At 32.1% G+C, this 25,594-nt stretch overlaps 1 protein-coding gene across 2 annotated transcripts in view; it reads right to left on the reverse strand.

Annotated features, from left to right (window-relative positions):
* LOC114333784 (equilibrative nucleoside transporter 3-like) overlaps positions 1 to 25,594 on the reverse strand; it is a 74,836-nt gene that overhangs the window by 24,374 nt on the left and 24,868 nt on the right. For both annotated transcript variants that reach the window (XR_007699330.1, XM_028283789.2), the window contains exons 3-5: positions 10,232 to 10,484; positions 8,917 to 8,967; positions 6,178 to 6,612 (exon numbers count right to left, since the gene is read on the reverse strand). Coding sequence is in view for 1 of the 2 variants with exons in the window: in XM_028283789.2 (XP_028139590.1) it covers positions 6,178 to 6,612; positions 8,917 to 8,967; positions 10,232 to 10,484 (739 nt within the window). In the remaining variant the exon portion in view is untranslated. The remainder of the gene's footprint in view (positions 1 to 6,177; positions 6,613 to 8,916; positions 8,968 to 10,231; positions 10,485 to 25,594) is intronic.

Genomic DNA, 25,594 nt, shown 5'->3' on the forward strand with positions numbered 1-25,594 from the left:
TCCCCTAAATATTCATCCCTTAGTTACAACCCCTAACTTTAATTTTTTTAATAGCACACTGTATATTTTTTTATAGTTTTGGATGTGGTCTTTTATTGTCTATTCAACACATTTTTTGAAAATAAAGTCGGTTCGTAAATAACCAAGAAACTATCAGTTAATTTTTGTTAATTGTGTGTCCCAGACTAAATTATCCAGGCTATATTTCTTAAACGAATAGAGATTTTCGAATGGGACAAAAACTGATCTATTCCATTTGTAATACACTTTCATATGGCGTAGAAAAAATTCATCCCCTAAATATTTATCCCTAACTTACAGGGTGCTATTTAAAAAAAAAATAAAGTTAGGGGTTCTAACTAAGGGATAAATATTTAAGGGATAATATTTTTTCTACGCCATATTAAAGTGTATTACAAATGTAATAGGTCAGTTTTTGTCCCATTCGAAAATCTCTATTCGTTTAAGAAATATAGCCTGGGGAATTTAGTCTGGGACACATAATTAACAAAACTATACTGATATTTTCTTGGTTATTTACGAACCGATTTTATTTTCAAAAAATGTGTTGAATAGACGATAGAAGACCACATCCAAAACTATAAAAAAATATACAGGGTGCTATTAAAAAAATTAAAGTTAGGGATTGTAACTAAGGGATGCATATTTAGGGGATATTTTTTTTCTAGGTCATATTAAAGTGTATTACAAGTAGAATAAACCACTTTTTGTCCCATTCGAAAATCTTTATTCGTTTAAGAGATATAGCGTGGGTAAATTAGTCTGGGACACCCTGTATATTGTAGTCAGTCTCACAATAGGCTATTGATTATGTTCAAAATAAGAGAGCGAAAAAGAACTACAACGTTAATGGGATTCTATTGTCTCATATGGTCAATAGATCTCTAAATTTGAAAAAAACCTCGGAGTGCTACCATTTAAAGGGGTGCGTTTTTGAGAAAGGGGTAAATTAATCCCTAGGCATAAGGTAAACTAGGGTGAGTTCTCTGCACTTTTGGTACAAACACATCTACAGGAAAATTGTTCCAGGTTAAATTTAATTTCGAAATATCACATTTTAAAGTCAAGAATATTCTTTTTTACAAAAATACATTCAAAAGAAAAGCAAGAAAAAACACGACAGAAAGAAATTTTGTTTTTTCCCCATCATTTTCCACGGGGATATAGGTATACCCTATTCCACGAACATATGCCTGTTTTGGATTACTTCGACAACGAATATTTTACTGTGCAAAATAAGAAGAACGAAAGTAAATTGCAAATTACATTGTTGTTTATTGGAATAATTATTAGCGCCATTTACTTTCGTACCTCTTATGTTGCACAGTAAAATGTTCGTTGTCGAAGTAATCCAAAACAGGCGTATGTTCGTGGAATGGCCCATATAGGCATTGCTTCAGCGAAAATTATTTTCCGTCCTTCCTCTTTAAAACGAAGTTCGGTAAAATCTCTAGGATTTAGAGTTTACGAAATAGGAGTTTTCAAAATTCGCCGCTCACAGCATTTTTTAGCCATTTTCCCCATTAATTCGCAAACATTGTTCTGTAACTTTTTTCTCCGCATTTCTAGGTATATGCAATGGTACATTTGGTAGAAAGAGAAGTTAATTACCTTGGTTTATTGTATAAAGTTGTACGGCTCTTTTTGAGCAAGTTATGCTTTTTCAAAGTTTTATATTTTTAATGATTTTTGATAGTTTTTTTGATCATTTTTTAAATTTCTCATTGTGATTTTTTTCTTGTACATTTAGGTATATACATTGTAGAATAAAAAAAGCTTATTTTCTTTACTTTAAAATGGCGAATTGCAAAAAATTTTAGGACTATTTTTAAACAAGATATCCGTAGAATTTCCAAAAGTATCCGTAATTTGAGAAAAGTTTTTTTTTTCAATAAGAAGAATATAATTGCTTACTATAATATAATTCTTAATTTCAAATAACTTTTCTTAATAACACTTTTCGATATTGTGAAATATAAAGGTACTTTAATTTTGAGCGAAATTTATATTTTTTAACATACCTCTTACACTATTGATAAAATTTGATATCTGATGATTGCATCTTAGGTTTTAGAATTTAGACTATGCAGAGCATTTTATAATGAATATTTTTTTTCATAAAGTTAATATTAAAAAAGTTTTCCATCTGGTTCCAACTTAGTGGGACCTACTGCATGTTATATGTCACATTTTGGAAAAACTACCTTGTTTAAAAATAGTCCTAGAATTTTTTACAATATATCATTTTAAAGTAAAGAAAATAAGCTTTCTTTTTTTATTGTACAATGGATATGCCTAAATATACAATAAAAAAGTTATGATGAGAAATTTAGAAATAATCGTAAAATATATCAAAAATCATTAAGATATAAAACTTTTAACAACCAATTCTTGCTTAAAAGTAGCCATACAGCCTTCTAAAATAGACCATTTCAAAGGTAATTGACTTTCATTTCTAATGTAACATTGCATCAACCTAAAGATACGCAAAAAAAAGTTACAGAACAATATTAGAGAAGTAACAACGAAATTGGGCCAAAGTCTCTGTGAGTGGCGAAATTTGAAAAATCATATTTTGGAAACTGTATATCATAGAGACTTCTACCAAACGTCACTTTAAAGAGGAAGGATGAAAGTTTTTTTTTCTTTAAAGCAATGCCTATACCTGTAATTCCGTGGAAAAAAGTTATGGGGCAAAAAAATGGCTATCTTTCGTGTTTTTTCTTGCTTTTCTTTTGAATATATTTTTCTAAGGAAAAATATTTTTCACTTTAAAATTTGATGTTTCGATAGTAAATTTAACCTAGAACAATTTTCCTGTAGACGTGTTTGTACCAAAAGTGTATAGAAGTCACCCTAATTCGCCCTGTGTCTAGGGACTAATTCATCCCTTTCTCAAAAACGCACCCCTTTAAATGGTAGCACTCCACGGGTTTTTCATATTGACAGGTCGATTGACTGTATGAAACAATAAAACCCCGTTAACGGTGTAGTTCCTTTCTAAAATACATAATCAATAGCCTACAAGGAGACGGAACGGAGATAACATCTGGATGCCCGCTCTGTATAAAGAAAGAAAAAGTTCAAATATCTAGGAGTAATATTAGATAAGCGGCTTACATGGAACGCCCATTTAGTTAGAATAGCCAACAAACTAAAGTTTTACTTTTGGTGCTTTGGTCTTGTCAAAGGATATGAAGGAAAACATGAAATATGAAACGCAAACCGATGTACTGGCTATATATGACTGTAATCAGACTTATAATTACGTATGTCAAGCATGTGTTGGTGTAAATGCCAACAAAAGACCAAAAAGTTGGAAGCTGAATAAGTTTCAACGACAAGTTTCAACGGCCTTAATCATAACAGGAGCCGACATCGATGTCGACTGCCGCAACCGCCTTAATGGAAATCATATTTGACCTCCATTATGGTATGGGAGGTTCTGTATGTTCTTACTTGCCTCAGGTAGGGACATACAGAAGGCCAATAAGTCTCCAGGAAGCAGGACAAAAGGATATCGGGATCAAATATGGAGAGATAAATAAAATTTCGAAAAGCTATTTACTGTTTTCTTTCCAGGAAGGGACTAATGGGAGTCGAATAAAATGAATATCATAATGGCAGATCAATGCTGGTATAGAGACGACTCTAAAACCTACGAAGGAGGGCTAACCTAAGAGGCAATGTTATATGGAAGAAAACCGTGGTTAAGCCTTATTTAAAACATAGGTAACCTCTATACCTACTATTTTCCAAGCGGAAATTTATAGACGGTATAGAGATGCTTACAGGAAGTTCCGGAACAAATCTGAAAATTATGTCTGATACGACACTATGATGAGACGGCGGAACACGTTTTGTGGAAATGGCCCGGGTTGGATAAGATAAGGCTCAATACATTAATTTGGACTAACAAACCTCTGGAACGTCCAGTATATTGTATGATGGGAAAGGCGGGAGTAGAACCAGCATGTTATACGAATGTATAGTGAGATACAGTTGAGTCCGCAAGTCTTTACCCGTGCGTCATTAATACCTGGCGAGATAAAACACATACTTTTTATCTAGCATCATTCTCTTCCATGCATGAAACTCATGACAACTCAACTGCCATTTGTTATTAAGTAAAAACACATGTTATTTTTATGAACCATCTAGACTCAGTGCATTGAAAAGAGATAGGTACAAAAAAAGACGATTCGGTATGTTTTCATATTTTAAGGCTATGGGTACATAATTCGCAAATATTTTACGTGTATCCCTACTTTTTCTGTCTTTACACGGCAAATTACGTGTAGTAAAATTCACACTGGTATGGATATGTAAACATTACTAGAATGTCATTCTACTTGAAAATGTCATCATTAATTTAAAGAGATGGGTTTTGAATGTTCTTGGATAACTGTTATTTTTATAATTGCAAATTATTAATTCAGTTAATAAATGTGATAATTTTTTCACTAACTATGTATTCAGTGATTGTAATAATTTATTTGTACAACAAAGACTAATACTCAATCGAGAAAAGAGGAAAAGTGTTAAAGTGATTTTTTAATAATATATTGTTATGGAACGCTTACAATTTTGAACAACTTTAACAACAAAATACTTGGATCACAGAATATAATATTATCCTGATGTATTCTCTGCTTGGATCTTCCACAAATAATACACAATAAATAACTTTTTATTAAGTTCACGTCTTAAATCAATTATTTATCAAATACACTATATATCAATAATATTTAATCAATAACTCAACATATTCCCGATGCAATGTCAAATATTTAAAATTTTTACTGATTGTCAGTGTCTGACTGACAATATATGCTGACAATATTATATTCGGCTGAGTGCGTTGTAAGACAAAGATAGATTTGGAAAATATTACCACGGCATTGTGTTCATTTTTTTCAAATCCTGAAAAAACCAATAATTATTTTTGAAAAATTTAAACGCAGAATGAAAGACTAAATTATTACCGAGGGCCGAAAGTCCCTTAGAATAAATAAAAAGTTTATTTTGAATGATATATTTGAAATTAAAAATCACACTAAATTTTCTCTTAGTTTTTCACCCCTGTAACTTATTAAAATAAACATTATAGAAGTTCTCAGGGACTTTCGGCCCTCGCTAATAACGTAATCTTTCAATCTGCGTTTAAATTTTTCAAAAATACTTATTAGTTTTCTCAGGATTCGAAAAAAATGAATCCCCATTTGAATAGCATTGCAGCCGAAAATAAGTACCGATCCTCTTAAGCACAATTTGTTTAACGTTTCTGATTTGTTTAATTTTGTGGCTGTCTGTCAGTTGAACTTTTTGCGGTTTTTGTCGAATTTTTACGTTTTGAAGTTTCTTTATATTACACAAACAGTTGTTTTCACAACTAATTTTATATTGGGCTTTGAAATTTTAAGGTAAATAATTATATTTAGGCAATTAATAATTAAAACATACAAAGCTAAAGTTATTCACACAGTAAAGAAATGACTGTGTTTAGATTTCCGTCAAAGTAAATAAAATAACAAAAATAAAATATGTTATTGGATTTTTTTATAAATTGTTTATTTATTTATTAATCAATAATAATAAAAGAATTTATTAAGCTACTTTAAATGTAGCTGTAATTCTGCGCAAAAATTTTGAAGCAAAACTTACATTTGATATTCTATATATTTGATAACGTCAAATTTTATAATAAAACCCGTAATCGGAACAGTAGCCACTTTCTGTCAGTTGTTGTTGCGTGAAATAGATTTCCGACTTATTTCGTATGCTTTAAATGATGACGCACGGGTAAAGACTCGCGGACTCAACTGACTTGCCGGAATATCAAGAAATTTAAAACTGACAAGCACTAGATCGTCAGGAGGACTTTTTAAAAGTTGAAAAGTGAGATAGTTGACAAGAAAGTGAGATAGTTGACAGTTAACGTAACAAATAGGGCTATGACCTAAATATCGGACAAGGACAATCTAAACCCTCATATGAGATGAAGAAGGAGATAAAAGGGACCATCAATATGTGTTATACCTAGTCAATCACCCATATCTACAAATTATCTACTTAACAAGATTTTCTTACGAATATATTATAAATAAATTAGGTTAATAACTGCATATTTTTGCCAGTTTAGAAATTAAAACTTACGTGTCCATACAGTCTTTTCGTATGCATATTCAGATTCCACTAAGGTTGTGATCGACGGATGGACGAAACTAGACATGAAGAACGTAATTCCAATAACTACCAGGACAGGCCAAAATTGCACTATCAGCTTTTTCATTTCGCCAAAATTGATGTGTTCAGCCTGTTTATCTTTTATATTTTCAACCTCGTAATATCTAAAAACGTGTGATCTTCTCGCAATCATAACAAATATTAACGAGATTGTTATAAGCGTGGTTCCTGCAGTAAAATAAATTAATCCGGATGTGATGCTGTTGTTGGTAACAGCCACCGCAACGAGCTGTAAGCTGGTAGTCAGAACTGTTCCATTTTGACCAATAAGATAGCAGAACATATAGCTTGGAGGTAATTTAGCAATTAATATAACTGATGACATTTGAAACGTTGCTAGTCCAGCTGTAACAAATAATTACTATATTTATTTTAGTATAAACAGATATACATCCAGTCAAGTCAAAAAATATGCATAACTATGATAACTATGATAACTCTCTTTGCGATTTTGTTTGGAAAACTATACAGTGTGGCAAAGCCAAATGGAGTAAATTTATTATTTCGTAAACCGGTGACTTCAAGGAAAAATCACTATGTCGATTTTTATTTTTAAATTTTGGCGTATAGACCATACTAGTGCCATCTAGGCATGACGACCTAATCGATGGGTTTTTAGAAGATAATGAGTCGTGTGCTAGCTCATTTGAAAGGTTAATCAATTCTCTATTCAGTAATACAAACAATTTTTTTAATTAAATTAATTTACACAAAGAGAAGAATGTATGTAATTTATTTAATTCAAAATACATTTTACTGCTAAGCATTGCTTTTCGCTTAAATTCAATATTCAAGCTGCCACCCACCTGCCCACCTGCCTCTTGGCAGTTTGAACCTTTAATTTATGCGAAAAGCGACGTTAATTTTTGAAATAAACATTGTTTCTGATTTCTGAGAGCATTAAACTGTATTTTGAATTAAATAAATTGCACACATTCTTCCTTTTGTGTCAATAAATTTAATTTAAATTTTTTTTTTGGACACCCTGTAAAAATAATCATGTTAATGTTTATATTACTGAATAGAGAATTGAATAATCTTTTAAATGAGCTAGCACGCGACCCCTATCCTCATTTAAAAAAATATCGATTATCGATGGATGAGGTATAATAAACTTATACACTATATTACACTATATTATATAATATATATGTTATATGCCCAAAAATCATAATTTAAACATAAAAATCAATCTCTTTCGGGAAGACTTATCCGATAAAATAATATATTAATGCGTAGAGATTATACTTTATTTTCAAGAATAAATGTTAAAGATGTTTCAAAACAATATTTTTATTAAAGACGGTGCAACAAAAATACAGGTCATAAATTAAATCGATCGAATAAAAATAGATCGATTGAACCTAACTTACAGTTGAGTCCATTAATCTTTATCCGCGCGTCATCATTTAAAGCATCCGAAATAAGTCGATGATAAGTCGGAAATTGGAATTTACTAAACGCAACAGCAAGTCACTTACTGTCACTTGTTGTTGCGTTTAGTAAATTTTAATTTCCGACTTATCATCGACTTAGTTCGTATGCTATAAATGATGACGCACGGGTAAAGATCCAGGGACTCAACTGTACCTTAGTACAAATGTGCACTTAAAAAAAGATACAGCCCTTTGAAGTTACCAAATGAAAAGCGATTTTTTCAATATATTGAAAACTTTTTAATTATCGAAGATTTTTTATTGAAAATGGACATGTGGCGTCCTTATGGCAGGAACATTTTAAAAAAATAACGGTCAAATTTTTTCACCTCATAATAATTTTATGGGGTTTTGTTCCCTTCATCCCCCCAAACTTTTGTGTACGTTCCAATTAAATTATTATTGTGGTACCATTAGTTAAACACAATATTTTTAAAACTTTTTTTTTCTCTCAGTATTTTTTCGATAAGCCAGTTTTTATCGAGATGCGGCTTCTTTTTTAATATGTTTACATAAAAATATTATGGGGTTTTGTTCCTTTCAACCCCTCAAAGGTTTATGTACGTTCCAATTAAACTATTATTGTGGTACCATTAGTTAAACACAGTGTTTTAAAAATTTCTGCCTCTTATTATTTTTTGGATAAGCCACATTTTATCGAGATGTGGTTTCTTTTTTAATATGTTTCACCATATGCCTAACAATGTAAATTATTAATAAATTTTCATATATTTCCAGGTCTCTATTAATCGTACAAATATGTGGTGGATTTGACAAATATTCAAAACATCTCGATAAAAACTGGCTTATCGAAAAAGTACTACGAGGCAAAAAAGTTTTGTAAACATTGTGTTTAACTAATATATAACTGGTATAATGGTACCACATTAATAATTTAATTGGAACGTACACAAAACTTTGGGAGGGTTTACAAGAACAAAACCCCCTTAAATTGCAAAAATTTCACTATAATTTTTTAAAAGTCGTTCTGCCATGAAAATGCCATATGTCTATTTCCAATAAGAAATCTATATTAGTTTTAGATACATTGAAAGAAATTGATTTTCATTTTGTAACTTCAAAAGACTGTAACTTTTGTATGTGCACATTTATTGTTCTAAGGTAAGTTAGGTTCAATCGATCTATTTTTGATCCCAGAATATGTGATTTAATTTATGACCTGTATTTTTGTTACATCCTGTAGATTACTTACCACTATTTAACATTAACAAAATTACAGTTAACGCAAAAAATCCAGTTTGCCCTAAAATAAAAAAAATATTGCAGATTATGCATGTAATTACACAAAGATTGGTTTGTAGAACATTAGTACAATATAGTTATTGCCCTGTATAATTAAAAAATACCTAATTAAGGTGTAATGGTTAGTATGGTCCTCAAGAGATACAGGGTGTTTCGTTAATATTTGCAAAAATTTTGACTTTAGATTCCTGGGCTCAAAATATTACGGTTTAACCCAAATCACCTAGTCAGAAAATACTTCCTAAGGGAGCTAGAGCTCGTTGAAAATGTCGCCTTTTAATTATGTTTTTTATATCTCTAGAACTCTTCTATTTATAAAAAAACAAAAACCGGTACGTCAATTTATCTTCCAGAGATAAATGGATTCCATAAATTGCAAACTTCTAGTAGCTTTTGAGTAGGGCAACGGTTATTTTATAACATGACTTTTTTGTCTTTAACTTTTAGGCATTATTGACGCCAGTCCAGTTCCAGTTTTTGTTTTTCTAAATAAGAGCGTTCTGGAGGCATTCAAAAACCAATTACAAAACGCTATCTTCAAAGAGATCTTGCTCTTTTAGAAAGCATTTTCGGACTAGGTTATTTGGGTTAAACCTCAATATTTTGAACCCAGGAATCTACAGATAAAATATATCGAATTATTAATGAAACACCCTGTAGGAGTACGTATATCTAATTTGTCGAAGGATATAAGTCGACACAAATTTCTGAAACAGCCAACGTCAGATGGATCGAAAATTAGTTACGCGACGTTGTCAGATCAATCGAGTTTTAAAGGTTTTCTTTTTTTATTTGTTGCCTGTTTCACAGAAAAATTTTCTTCTGCTTTCTCCTGCGTAAATTTTAAAATTATATGTATAATTTCACGGGTTTGTGCACTTTGTATCTTATTTTTCACGACACTTGTGCTTTATTCATGTTTATTAAAACAATATTAAACGTATTCGAAATAAACAACTATTCGACGCTTTTATCTGGCAGTCTCGCAAAACAATGATTTAGTGCACAATGCATTTTAAATGGATGTTTACTCTTTGCACTAACACTAACGCGGTCAACAGAAGTTTTCTCTCCTTGATTTGCTAACTGAGTGGCCTTCGCCGTTTCATATATTTCAGTACAACTGTAGATAGAACCCACATTTTATTACTGTAATATTGACAAACCCATATTCGAATCTAATAGAAAAATATAGAGTGATTCCAAATCAGCTTCATTATAATCTGTGTAATATTATTTGTATTGGACAACTACCAACTACTTACATGAATCTGTGTTAATTTGAGTGAATATTGCAAATATGGCAAACACTAAACCAAGTAACACTAACGCAACCAGACTTCTTAACATGGATGCTATCTTGTGACCATAAAATGTCCACAGTAATGTACACATTACCATTGGTATTGTACCACCAGCCATGAGTGCAGGCTGGAAATATACCTGCAATCTAGTTCGATCTTGTCCTTCTGTTATTTCATCTCCTTGCGTTACATTTCTAAATTTGTACATCCAATACTAAAACAAACAATTTTATTACCAAAAGAGGACAATATCCATTTTTATAAATAAACAAGCTGAAAATGCGAGGATTATCAGAACGAAACATTTTTTTTTAAAGTATTGTACAATTATTTTATTTTTAGATTAAATATGCATATTCAGTATAATTCAAGAAAAATTCAAGGAAAAATATTGAAATATTAGCCAACGGTAGCAATTTTTTAAAGACACCTCAAAATATGCAGTTCAATACAATTGTTCAGAGCTGCAGCCAACAAAGTTAAAATTGCTGTGATGGTAGCCAACCTCCGATAGAAGACGGTACTGCAAGAAGAAGACCTGAAAATATAATGAATTTTGCGGTGGGCATCAGAATTCACCATTGGATCATGGTAAGCAAAAAATTCAAAATGATTTTATTAGCTAATGAGTTTTTCGAGGTAACGCTGTCGAGTTTTTTAGTTTTATCGACTTTTTACCTTTTGATATCAATCAGATTTCAAAACAACGACATTTTTTGTAAAAAAGAGTAAAAATCAACATATTTATTATTGTTAAACAAAAAATTAGCATAAAACAAAAAATATCTCGACAGCGTTACCTCAAGGAATGTCTAAAGAAAAAAAAATACAAAATTCCAGGTTAGTTGGTCAAGTGGTTTTTGAGTTACAATGTCTACAGCCTTTGAAAAAAGCAGTTTAGAGAAAAACGCGTTTAAAGTTTTGTCAACTTTTATTTTCAATTTCTTTTTGTCTGACAAATCGTAAAATGATGCAAACTGGAATATATTTTTTAATCGCGGAGTAATTTACGAAATAAAAAAAGAGAAGCTGTTGACCGTTGTTCACTAAGTTCAAGTGTGCTGGCGTGAACCTGCTGCAAAGCCAGGCGAATGTAGGGCTATTCAACATTATTTCCCTACCTCCCTACCTTCTATTCGATTTGCAACAAGTTCGCGCCAGCACACTTGATGGTAGTGAATAGTGTTGCCCAAATGCAAGACCAAGACGAGATTTAGATAGTCTTGGTCTTGGTCTTGCGCCAGTACACCTGGTGTTGGTCTTGGTCTTAGTATTGCGCTATCGGTCTTGGTCTTGGTCTTGGTCTTGCAGCAAGAGTCTTGCAAGTCTCGCAGTTGCCCATTAGCATATTGCATATCTTAGAACAACGTAACAGAGCAGGTACATTTTAAGATTGAATATTATAGCCATAGGAAAAACCAACCAAATTAATAAATATCTGACACCGGGTGGGGTTTGAACTCACGGTGTAAGTGATCCGTGCCCATATTCTAACTAACTAAAGTTTATTAGAAACATGCATTTTTTAGTGTATTTGCTATTCACTATCTGTGATTTGAAAAGCATTCAATTCGGTGACAGATCTGCACAGTATGTTAATGCCAGTTCTAATTTTTATTCACTACGTTGGGTTGGACAGACCAGTATGGGTTTCAAATTTTATGGCACGTCAGCTGCTTCACAAGCAGAGTGAAACTTACTCTTCAATATCTCACTTGTTAGCCTTATATATAAGGCTATATAGCCGTATTCTTTAACAATATCGCTGGAAAAATATTGTTGCTAGACAGGTAAAGTGTCATTGTATACTGGATACCGGGTATAGCAATCAAACTGTGCTTTTTTCTCAAAGTTCGCATCATTTTGTGGAATATTCTAGCATATCAAATACTGAAATTAAAACCCAACTATAGTCTAATGTTTTCTTAACATTCTGTTTTTGATTCATTCGCTTATGTTCTATAACAAAAAAGTTAGGTATTTTATAAACTAGCCATGTTTTTCATTAATACAGGGTGTTTTTAAATAAGTATGGCAAACTTTAAGGGGTAATTCTAAACAAACGAGTCATGTTAAAATGACGTATGCATGACTTTTACGTATGCATGCCAATGGTGAATATTAAATTCTTAATTGTATGTCAAAAATGCGCAATAGCTACCTCATAAAACTCACCAAATTTCATTTGCATATCTCAACCAGTTTAAGAGCAATAAATAAATCCTCAGTTTGTAAGAAACATTTTAATACCCCTATTTCGGAAACGAAACATTTGCGGACATACCCTCCTATTAGAGGTGAAACTCACAAAGTGCACTTTTTTGAGATTTTGACATTTTCATCAATTTAAACTCAATACGGTACTGTCCAGCTCTGAAGAAATCAACTGGGGCTCTATTCTAATTGCTGAGATAATTTATGGTATACTTCACTAAGTGCATGATTGTGAATTTCGGTTTCAAGGTAAAACTCATTAAAACTTATTATTGCCCTTAGTGAATTTTTCCTTACAATCTGGAGTGCCGAATCGGTAATACATATTATTTAGTGATCTTTCAAACAATACATTATTAAACATAACTGTTTATTATTTTTGTGTTCATTATCTATTCGGCGATTAATTAAAGAAATGAGCTTAAATTATTTCTTTGTAGCAAATATTTTACATTATCTATTCTGCGATCAAGCAGGCGACTTGTGTGTTATATTGTATTGTTAAAACTGTATCTTATTCGTGTGCATTATCTGTTCGGCGATTAATTAAAAGAATATGGGTTTAAATTTCTTTGTAACAGATAGCCTAAGCTTACATAATGGGTAACATTATCTATTTTATGGTCAAGCAGGCGACTTTTGTGGCTGTCGCCGAAAATAATGGCATTTATTTTCAAACAACGAAACTTATTGTTCATTTTTTAAAGAATAGACTGTTATTTTTGATAGATCGTTAGTAGTTGTAAGTCAGCAAAATTTTGTATAGGTACCTTTGTATGTATAAAATGTATGTTGATATTTTAACAGTAACATTACTTCTGTTTCTATCACATGTGATTTTCTATAGAGGCAACTGTTTTTTATAAACTTATTTATGTACTTAATAATTATTTATTAACATTGTATTCATTACCTATTTCATTTTGAATCCCAACGTCATGATACTTTATGGAGATAAATTCATTAACTTCTCAATATCCAATAATTGTGTTCATGGAAAAACTCATCAAGTACAAAGTGTAGCTATTGAATTTTACCTCTAATAGGACATACCTATGTTTATAAATCAAATCAAACTGTCATTATTTTTCGTGCTGAATTACCCTGTAAGGTTACCATACTTATTTAAAACACCCTGCATTGATGAAAAACATGGCTAGTTAAAAAAGTACCCAAGTTTTTTATTATCCAACATAAACGAATGAATTAAAAAACGCTCATACCAAAAACCTGGACAATCAAGTTCAGAGCAAAGAAATCGTCTGCTGTTAAAGATGTGCAAAATATTTTATTCTCCTATATATACTCCCTAAAACGACTTTTAGTTCTAACCGCAAGACGCAAGAGTCTCGCAGGCTTAGTCGTGTTCTTGCTTAAGTCTTGCATGCTAAGTCTTGGTCTTGGTCTTGCTAAAAGTAGGCGGTCTTGGTCTTGGTCTTGGTCTTGCGAAAACGCAAGAACAAGACCAAGACTGCAAGACCAAGACCGATTTTGGACAACACTAGTAGTGAACAACGGTCAACAGCTATTCTCATTTCTTTTGTAAATTGCTCCGCGATACAAAAATATATTCCGGTGTGCATCACTTTACGATTTGACAGACAAAAAAGGAATTGAAAATAAAAGTTGACAATACTTTAAATGCGTTTTTCTCAAAACTGCTTTTTTCAAAGGCTGTAGACATTGTAACTCAAAAACCATTTTACCAACCCACCTGGAATTTGGTATATATTTTGTTTAGACATTTATTGAGGTAACACTGCCGAGATATTTTTTGTTTTATGCTTATTTTTTGTTTAACAATAATAAATATGTTGATTTTCACTCATTTTTACAAAAAAATTTGTTTTCTAAACTTTTTAAACTTTTTTAAACAGTACTTCTCTTTGTCTACATAGCGCACATATAATGTTAATTAATCATTGGACTTTACATGAGCTGTTTCATCTACCAAAATAAAAAAATATTTGCTTAGCAACCACTTTAGCAATTTTTTTTTCTCAATAACAGTGTCACAATAGTCTATGAAATCAATTTGCGTTGTTTTACTTATAAACGTTGAATTCTTAGGAGCATTTTTAAGAAGGTGTTCCAGAATCTGATCACCTGCATCAACTCTATATTTAAGAAGTTACCTTGGGTTAAAGTATTGATTGAGTCAGACTATTACATTTCCAAATCCATAGTAATATCATCTCTGTGCCCTCAAAGGAACGATTTGTCGACCGCACAAAATAATTGTTTTTACAATCGGAATAAGTTTCGTTCGTTTTTTGTTTACTGTTTTTGCAACTTCATTATTCAATTGAAATATAACGTTTTCTGTCTTATTATCAGACACGTTTTTAACGTTGCTTCATTTTAATTGAGCCCTTTTATGATAGTTATTATATCTCCTTAACATTTCACACGTTTCTTGAATTTTCGAAGGGACTTATTAACTATGTTTTGCTACGCGAAACCTCCCTTTACCCTCCTCTTTAGGCCCGAATAAAACACACACACAGCAGTAAGAACCTTCTTCTTTCTTGCTGTAAGCGGTAATTTATTTAACCATATAAGCTAGAATTGCCTTGAGTGTCCCGATTCTAATGTGTTTGGAAATCTGTATTCACTTTCACGAACCTAAGGATGAGTTGGGACACGATATTTTATTAACTCGTCACTGCACTTTTCGTTACCCACAAAGCAATACTGCAGTCTCCGATCTGACGTTAACATAGACCTATTATTACCATCGGCAACATTAGTAGACCTAGATCTTACTTCATAAAATGGCTTATGGAATGAGGTTACCAGAAAAAGATTAAGAAGCAGTCCAGAAATGCCTAGAAGTAACAAAAGACAAACAAAACTTGGTGAGTACTGGTTAAGTAAACCTATAACAACACAAAATCAATTTGAAGCACTAAGTTCAATAGATGAAAGTGACAATTTGGAGGACACAGTTAAAAATACAGATGCAAAACCAAAACCACCTCCAATATTTGTATCAGCCGTGCAGATCTGCAAGCCTCTTTTCGATCTATTGCAACAAGTAGCAGAAAATGATTTTATCACTAAAGTGATCAACAGCGAACAAATAAAAATTCAACCAAAAGCAGACAAAGCATACACCGCCATAATAAATGCTCTAAAAACAAAAAACACGGACTTCCACACTTATAAACCTAAAAGTGAAAGACACTACCGAGTGGTTCTTAAAGGCATGCACCCCACGACAAATATAGAAGAGATAAAAGAAGATCTTAAAACCAAAAACCATAATGTTATAAATATATGGAATATACTACATAACCAAACAAAAAAATCGCTGCCTATGTTCTACATTGATCTAGAAACAAAAGATAATAACAAGGACATCTATAACATTAAACAAGTAATGCATTCCATAGTAGAATTCGAAGCACCGCATGTCAAGAGAATAATTCCGCAATGTAGTAGATGTCAAAAATACAACGACACAAAAAACTTCTGCAATAAACAACCGTGCTGTGTCAAATGCGCAGAACCTCATTACACTAAGGAATGTCCAAGGAAAACCAGAGACAGTAATGTTAAATGTGCTAACTGTGGTGAAAATCACCCCGCAAACTATAGAGGGTGTGAAGTTCACAAACAATTACAAAAACTTAAATTCCCTAACTTGAGACGACATAACGCGAGGACAAACCAAGATAGAACTACAACAGTCAACTACGTGTAACCTGGAATAACCTACGCACAAGCAACGCAAGCAGTTAACCAGCAAACCTCCAACCAAACTACTACACAACATATACCAAATCAAACTAATAACCACACGAACATGTCAGAACTGAAAGACATGTTAAAAAAACTGACGGAACAAATGAGCACTATGCTCAACCTCCTGACCATGATTCTCAACCAGAAATGACTCAGTTACTAAAGCTAGTATTATGGAACGCCAATGGCTTAAGTCAACATGTAGAAGAATTAAAACTATTTATTAACATACAAAAAATTGACATAATGCTGATTACAGAAACTCATTTTACATCAAAAAACCACATTAATATTCCACGATTTACAACTTATCATACGCAACATCCCAACGAAAAAGCACATGGAGGCACTGCAATAATAGTTAGTAATAAACTAAAGCACTACGAAATACAAAAATATGAATGCGACTATCTACAGGCCACCAGCATTGTTGTGGAAGATCAACTAGGCCCACTAACAGTATCAGCTATATACTGTCCGCCAAAGCATAATAACAAAACGGAACAGTTTGAAAATTTCTTTAAAATATTAGGAAATAGATTTATAGCAGGAGGAGATTTTAATTCTAAGCATACTACCTGGGGATCCAGAATTATTACCACAAAAGGCAGAGAACTTCTTAAAGCTATAAATGCGACCAATGCAAATTACTTCACCACAAGGGAACCAACTTACTGGCCTTCCGACAACGCAAAAATACCTGATCTACTCGACTTCTATATTGTTAAAGGAATTAATGTTGAATTGGCAAAAGTAGAATCTTGTTACGATCTACCCTCTGACCACTCTAGCGTAATCGCGACATGGTATGCACAAATAACAAACAGTACTAAACAACCATCACTATACAGTAATAAAACAGACTGGAGCATTTTCAAGACTAAACTAGATGAACTAATTGACATAAACATCCTATTGAAAACAGAAAGTGGCATCTAAGCAGCAGTAGAAAATCTTCGGAAATCTATACAAGAAGCTGCTTGGTATGCTACCCCTGACTGCTACCAAACAGAATTTAAAGAGAATTGCCCAACTGTAATAAAGGAAATGATTGCTAGAACGAGAAAAATAAAGGAGGAGTGGCGAAGAAAAAGAACACCTGAGAACAACACGAAATTAAATAAAATCACCAAGGAAATTAAACTACAATTGCATAATATCAAAAATAACAAAATACAAGAATATCTTACAGGTTTATCAGCAAACGCAGATAGTGAATATTCCCTTGGGAAGGCCACGAGAAAAATCAAACACCCGAAACAACAAATACCACCAATACGAAACCAAGAAGGAAACTGGTGTAGAAATAATAAGGAAAAAGCCGAAGCATTTGCAAATCACCTCACTAATGTATTCCAGCCACATCCCATGGAAGATGGTGACACAGAGGAAGAAATAAATGACTTCCTGGAATCGCCCTACCAGATGGACTTACCTATACAAAAAATCACCACTAAAGAAGTTAGAAATATGATCCAGCATCAAATCAGTCCAAAAAAAGCTACAGGGTATGACCTGATCAACGGGAAAGTACTGCAGCAATTGACATGCAAAGGTCTGAAAATGATAACGCAAGTATTTAATGCAATATTTAGGCTAGGTTACTACCCAGAACAATGGAAAGTTGCTAAAATTATTCTCATACCTAAGCCAGGGAAAAATAAATCTCAGGTGACTTCATACAGACCAATAAGCCTGCTAACTGTTCTATCAAAAATTTTGGAAAAACTTCTCCTTAAACAATTATCCCCAGTTATAAAAGAAAGGAAACTAATTCCCCAACACCAATTTGGGTTCAGAACACAACACGGAACGATAGAAGAGGTACATAGACTGGTAAAACACATCAGAAGTGATCTAGAAAATAAAAGGTATTGTTCTGCTGCATTCCTGGACATTGGTCAGGCCTTCGACAAGGTATGGCATGCTGGTATGCTCTTTAAACTAAAGAAAAACCTTCCCCATCCTTTTTATGAAATCCTAAAAAGCTATATTTCAAACCGATATTTCTTAGTCAAGCAGGATAATGAATACACAAGCCTAAGACCAATAAAAGCCGGAGTTCCACAAGGAAGTGTCTTGGGACCGATATTGTACTTGCTCTACACTGCTGACCTACCCACAAGTAACAAAACAACGTGTGCAACTTTTGCTGATGACACTGCTGTACTAGCCTCTCACCATGATCCAAATACAGCATCCAGAACCCTTCAGAAAGACCTTAATAATATACAAATATGGCTTAAAAAATGGAAGATAAAGGCGAATGAGAGTAAATCCATCCATGTAACCTTCACCATGAGAAGACAAACATGTCCATCTGTAACACTAAATGAAACGCAACTCCCACAAACTGATACTGTCAAGTACCTAGGAATCCATCTTGATAGGAGATTAATTTGGCAAAAACACATTTTTACAAAAAGAAAACAACTAGGAATAAAATTTCGAGAAATGTACTGGATCATCGGTCGTAAATCTCAACTATCACTTGAAAACAAACTGCTGATATATAAAACTATATTAAAACCAGTGTGGACCTATGGTATCCAACTTTGGGGGACAGCCAGTCAAACTAACCTAGAAATATTTCAGAGATTCCAGAACAAAGTCCTTAGAACAATGCTGAATGCCCCTTGGTAGGTGCCAAACTATGTGATAGAGCAAGACCTCAATGTGCCATCCATAAAAACAGTAATAGCGGAATATTACAAAAAATATTCCAAGAGACTAGAATCTCATCCAAACGAGTTAGCCAGCAACCTCACTGATGACCACAATGATGTACGACGCCTGAAGAGATTCAAAGTAGTGGACCTAGCAAGAAGATTCGAATAATCTGTGAACTAAACTTATTTTAATTTGTTTTAATTTAATTTATGTAAAGAGGGTGATCACTGGATCTCCCTCTACAGGTCAAATTTTCAATTTTTGTCAAATAATTTACCTATTGTCTTAGTTGAGGACAGATTGTAAATATTACATTAAAAAAAAATAACATGGCTTTTTTATGAACTGCATACTACATTATGTCAGTTAGAAAATTTCGTTGGACATATTCACTATTATTCACCGCTAGCAAACACAACTCACGACTATTAATCTCACTGGCCACTCTTTACCATCTGTAGGTATTACGTACCTTTCTACTGTCAATAGGTACGCCTGGATTATCACGTAAAATTTAATTTTTCATATCGTTATTGTATCGCAAATTTGAGACGTGACTTTTCATGAGATAAGGTTTATACCCAGTTTAACGTATTTGCATTATTTTAAAATGCCATTTTTGTTATTCTTTGAATTGAGAAAAATATATCTGTTGTTTATGGTTCCATCAGTACCCAAACAAATGCGCCTGCAGTTTATTTTTAAGAGAGGGCTGCTTTTATTGGATTTTATGATTTCTTCCAATTCTTTGGAAACGGTTGTCATGTATCTTATTTAGTGTTCTACTAGTCGCCTGAAGTTTAGAGTTGACATAAAAAATAATAAATAATAAAAAATTTATAGACAAATACAGTAGGGGGTTCTATGGCCCCGTTGACCTCCTTGTGACCGCGCCTGAAAGGTATTAAATAATGTTTTCTTTGTCATATTTGGACACATTTATATCGGTTGGTAAAATCTTCAAAATGTCCAAATAACTTTTTTGTGTACTAAATATGTACACAAAAAAGTACATAGATGTTTGTAAAATCTGGAAGATGTCCAACTAAAAATTTGTTTTGAATAATGATAAATATTTTTTCCTAATAACAATTTTGTGCTATTTATTATTTCTTGACAATTAATCTTCCTTTCTTTTGGACAAAAAACATTTTAGTAAGACTAAATAAGGTAGGTGTTATTGATATTTATTTCCTATTTGTTACTACTTATTTGCTTATATTTGTGTTTTGATTTTGAGAGTTCTCTTTGTCTCTCTGAGGAAAGATAAAGTGGCGCCCCTTTTATTTTTCTCCAATTGTATTTCTATTTCTGAGCTAGCAAGGAAGATCCAAAAAACCATCAACCTCTTCCAATTCTGAGCAAGGGAGCCTTTGTCCTTTCTTTTGTGTTAAAACCTTGAATGCTACAAGTTAGTAATGGAAATCAGAGGTTGCCATATTTGTACTACGGTACAGAAGACCCATTATGTTATCTATTCGTAATTTGAGCTACTACAAAAATGTCTCATTATTGTAACAAAAGCAATGAGGAAAATACTCAACTATTTTCTCACACAAAGAAAAAAAGACGAGGGAGACAAAATAAAATTTTAAAAAAGATAAAGGCGTTTTTGTTTTTATTTGATTCAGAGTTGGACCACAATCTCCATATAGCTATTTCAGCATCTATGCATCCTCAGTGACGCTATGCAGTCACAACTCTGAAACGAACATCAACAATTGTTTATTATTTTGATTTCAATTATTTTCATTGTAAAAAAGTAGCAAACTTTGTACCTAGGGCTTTTCGTTTTCCTCGTATTACGAGAGATGTCGCTGTTTTGAGTCTCAAAAGGTGGAAATATTGCATCGCGAAGTTTTCGCTTAATATAAATAGGCAGGATTGTTGATATTCAGTTCAGAGTTCTGACTGCATAGCTTCACTGAGGATGCATAGATGCTGAAATAGCTATATGGAGATTATGGTCCAACTTTGAATCAAATAAAAACAAAAACTGCCTTTACCTTTTTCATCTTTACTCAGATTTGAGTACCTGAAACTGTCCTTCGGTCCTTTTCCTAGACGAAAAGAAGGTAAATACGTGGCCAGTGTCCTTTATTAGCTTTCTTCTATGTTCGTCGTCTCTTGTGATTATATATTGTAAAAGCCGGAGATACAGGATGCAGCCAGAAAGCAGTTTCTTAACGAAAAGTCTTGGATTTAAAATATTGTTTATTATTTTTATTTCAATTATTATAAATGTATAAAAGTAGCAAACTTTGTATAAAGGGCTTTTCGTCTTCCTTAAATTTTAAATTTTTTTTTATTTAGCTAATGCCTCAACAACTAATGGCCATTGGCATGTAGTGGAGTCAATGAAGGTGGATATGAGTTATTACCTCAGATTTCGTTGAACCTCCATCGATTTTCATAAAAATTGGTGAGTGGTTAAAGGATACCTCAAGGAACAAAGGTGACATAGTGCCATTTTGCGCTTTTTGCATTTTAGGGGTGAAATACACCCCTTTCTTTAAAATTATTTTTTAGATTTCTGAAAGTGCAGTCACTGTAAGTTTTCACTTCCTATTTCGTTGAACCTTCATCGATTTTCATGAAAATTGGTAAGTAGTTAGAGGATACCTCAAGCAATAAAAGTTATATAGCATCAACTTGCGCTTTTGCATTTTAGGGGTGCAATACACCCCTAATTTTTAAATTGTAAAAAATGCAGACTTCCGCATTATGGCGCAAGTAATCTTTAATTAAGAAAAATAAATATTTGTTTTATAATTATGTGCATGAATTACATTTTTTTTTAATTTTTCAAACCTTATAGTAACCAAAAATCCGAAAATTAACAAGTCGAAAATCACGAAAACCTTATTCTTCTATATTTCTGAAAGTGTAGTCACTGAATGTTTTCACCCACGATTTCTTTGAACCTTCATCGATTTTCATGAAAATTGTTGATTAGTTAGAGGATACCTCAAAAAACAAAAGTTATATGGCACCAAGTTGCGCTTTCTGCATTTTAGGGGTGAAATCCACCTTTTTTTTAATGATAAAAATGCAGATTTCAGAATTCTGGCTCAAGCAATCTCGTTTAATTAAGTAAAATAAATATTTTTTTAAATTCATGTGCATGATTTATAATTTTTGTTAATTTTTCAAACCTTATAGCAACCAAAAATCAGAAAATTAGCAAATCGACAATCACGAAAAAAATTATTCTTTTATATTTCCAAAAAGGCAGTCACTGAAGGTTTTCACCCCTGATTTCGTTGAACCTCCATCAATTTTCATCAAAATTGGTAAGTAGTTAGAGGATACCTCAACAAACAAAAATGATGTGGTACCAACTTGCGCTTTTATCCTGGGGGTGGATGTTACCCCTTCTCATGGGTGAACACTATTTTATTAAAAATAACCCCATAATTAGATAGAGGAGTAAATTCTAAGCAAACTTTCTTTTATCAAGTTTTTAAATTTTTTATTTAAATAATATTTCATAATTTAATAAAATATTATTGGTATAGTAAAACCTGCCAATAACGGCCACTAAAAATAGAAAACAATTGGCCGTTATAGAAATGTGGCCGCTAATGCTAGGTTTCCTTTTCCACAAATACATAAAATATAATTGAAAATTTATTTATTTAAGTAATTAAAGCAAATCTAATTAAATATAGTTCTACAAACAAACGGAACATACTAAAACTAAATTCAATTTACTACAATATAAAACAATATCTATACGAAAAAACAACTACAAGAAAAACAGAATTTTTGTTTGTTTTACATTTTTTTAGATAAACGAAACATACTAAAACTAATTTAATATAGGTAATACATAATATAAAACAACATACTCTAGCTACTACGAAAAATACGCTTACCAGCGTATCATCGTGCTTTCATGCTATATTCAACAAAACCAACTTAGTACGGCCTTTAATTAGATATCGCAAATCACTTTGGCTGATTTTGTCTGCATATATATTATGTTTGAAGAATCCCTTTTTTTTGAGACTGGATATAGGACATTTCTCCAGTATGAATTCACATTCATGGTATATCGTTGCTATACAGGGATAATAATCTGTGCAATGTTATGGTACAGGCTACGTTAAATATGAAGGAAATGTGGAAGATATACACTGTTTATTCATTTCAATTTAATTTGATTGTTTTTTAATCATTTACAATATTTAAAATAATTAAAGACATAAAGTTAGGGATTTCAAAAATAAATTCAGTTCTCACTGGCAGTGTGGGAAATAATAAAGTGCCATACAATAGCATTTCATTATAATGCTCATTACAGGCATTACAGGCTGCTCCGTTTGAGAAAACTCATACTCTCAAACTTTGAGAAAACACTCATTCAGTTTCGACCAACCCTGTATTAGCTAAAATTAAACGTTTTGCTAGATTAATAATTTTTAACAATAATAGACTATATTAAAAATCACTTGAACATAAATTGATTTTCTGATGTCAAATCACTACAATTATACAGGGGGTGAATATTGCTATGAAATTTGAAAAAAAAACGTAATTATCTTTTAAACTACTTCGTATAACATCACAAAACCTGATATTTTAAGAAATAAAACATAGAGGAGAATCCAAAAATGTAAAAATATACAGGGTGTTCCATTAAACAAAAGATAATTTTGTTTCACCCTGTCAATATGGGTGGCCCTGTATATTTGGAAATGTATTTAAATTCTGATATTATCTATGCCCCAATCTCACCTAAATAAACTTTTTTCGTATCTCCTACAACAAACGACTAATTGGACTTCGCACAACCTGTATACATACAAAATCTCCGCTATAAAATGTTTTCAAAGAAAATGCTATTGGTTTTTTAAAAATAACTCAGTTAATTTTTGAAATATGAGATTTATCCAAAAACTATTACAAAACTAAGTAAACTGTCTATAACACTGTATTAAACATAATTTTCTAAATCCTTTATTTTTTTTTAAATACAAGGTGAAATGGCCCCGGTTACATGGTTCTCGCAGTAAAATTTAGGTTTTAAATGTTTCTATCTCGGTTATTTTTTGTCGTAAAAAAATATTAAGAAAAGAGAAAGCTTAAATAAAGTTAAAACTAAAATTTTGTTCTCTAACATTTTTTAAGCATATCGAGTATTTTTGGAGTTATTATCAAAAGAAAATGAAACTCACGAAAATTTGAAAAGTTCTATTTTTTTTAATCGTATTTTTTTTTCAAAAATATGCATTCTAAACCGGTCAAAATTGTTGAAGTTATTACTCATGTTAAAATAAATAAAGTTTTAAATGGGTTACTATAAATTTTAGTTTTTGTGGAAATGACGTATGTTTCATTTTTCATTCTTCCCTAAAAAATCTGAAAGGGTCCTCTTATTTCCATCATAACTTGCTTAATTTTGATGCTATCGACTTCTTATATAGCTTTTTGATAGTTACCTTTAATTACTTTATTAAAATGTTTAGTATCTATATTTAACAAAGTGCATCGTTTTCCTGTTATTTAAGCTTGAATACTAAGATTTGAGTACTCGCGGAAAAAAATATACATTCAATTGCATATAACTCACTTTGTATATATGTAATAAAGGATTTTTCGGGTAAGGAGCTTATTTATTTTTATATTATGTTCGATTTTGGTAATAACAACTTTTTTAAAGAAACTTATGGTTTTTGAGTTATTTATGAAAAACTGCTTTAAAACATGGATTTTTTCAGGAAAAATCAAAACTTTTGATCTTTAATAACTCAAAAACTATTGATTTATTGAAATAACTTTATATAACAAATTTTACTTATAATTTGTCCCTCTATCGATTAGTGGTATTATTTTTAATAAAATAATTTCCACCCCCGAGAAGGGGTGGCATCCCCCCCAGGGTAAAAGCGCAAGTTGGCACCATGTCACCTTTGATTCTTGAGGTATCCTCTACATACTTACCAATTTTCATGAAAATCGATGGAGGTTCAACGAAATCGGAGGCGAAAACCTTCATTGACTCCACTAATGGTAGGTACGGTAATTTTGAACAGTTAGGTACCTAGTGTCATGTGTAGTGTGTGTTGAGTAAGTGTCTTGTTACTTTGCAAAGTCGACGTCATTGTCTTTGCAAAGAGACGCTAATTGTATCCGAACGTCTGCGGTCCCTCCGGTGTGTACCGATCCCACAAGGACAGAAACTATATTCATTTATTAATTTATAATAAATGAAAAATTTCTGACCCTGGTGAGATTCGAACCCACAACCTTTCGGATTTTTTCGATCCAAAGGCAGGCGATCTTACCACTGAGCGACGGAGAGAGTAATTTTAAAATTTATTTTCTAGTGATATGTTCGTTAAATATATTTTATTTAATGACACTGACAATCAACAAACTAAACTAACCTAGGTGCATAGACAAATCTAAGTATATAATATGAACTATAACTATAATATTCCTACACCTGCCTCTTTAGTGTTTTGCTATCAGAAACACTTTTTAAGAAATCTTCTGTTTCGTATGAGAAGTCTACCACTTGGTGTTTTTATGATGTATTTTCTGTTCTCTCCTATTTCGACTATTTCACCTATCCTGTTCCATAGTTTATTTCTGTTATCTTGAAACCTTACTTTAGTACTTATTTTAATTGGATCTAAATGTTTAGATTGTTGGTTATAATACATAACTGCTTTTTCTTTTTCCATT

Source organism: Diabrotica virgifera, chromosome 7 (assembly GCF_917563875.1).
Source record: "Diabrotica virgifera virgifera chromosome 7, PGI_DIABVI_V3a".
Lineage (NCBI taxonomy): Eukaryota > Metazoa > Arthropoda > Insecta > Coleoptera > Chrysomelidae > Diabrotica > Diabrotica virgifera.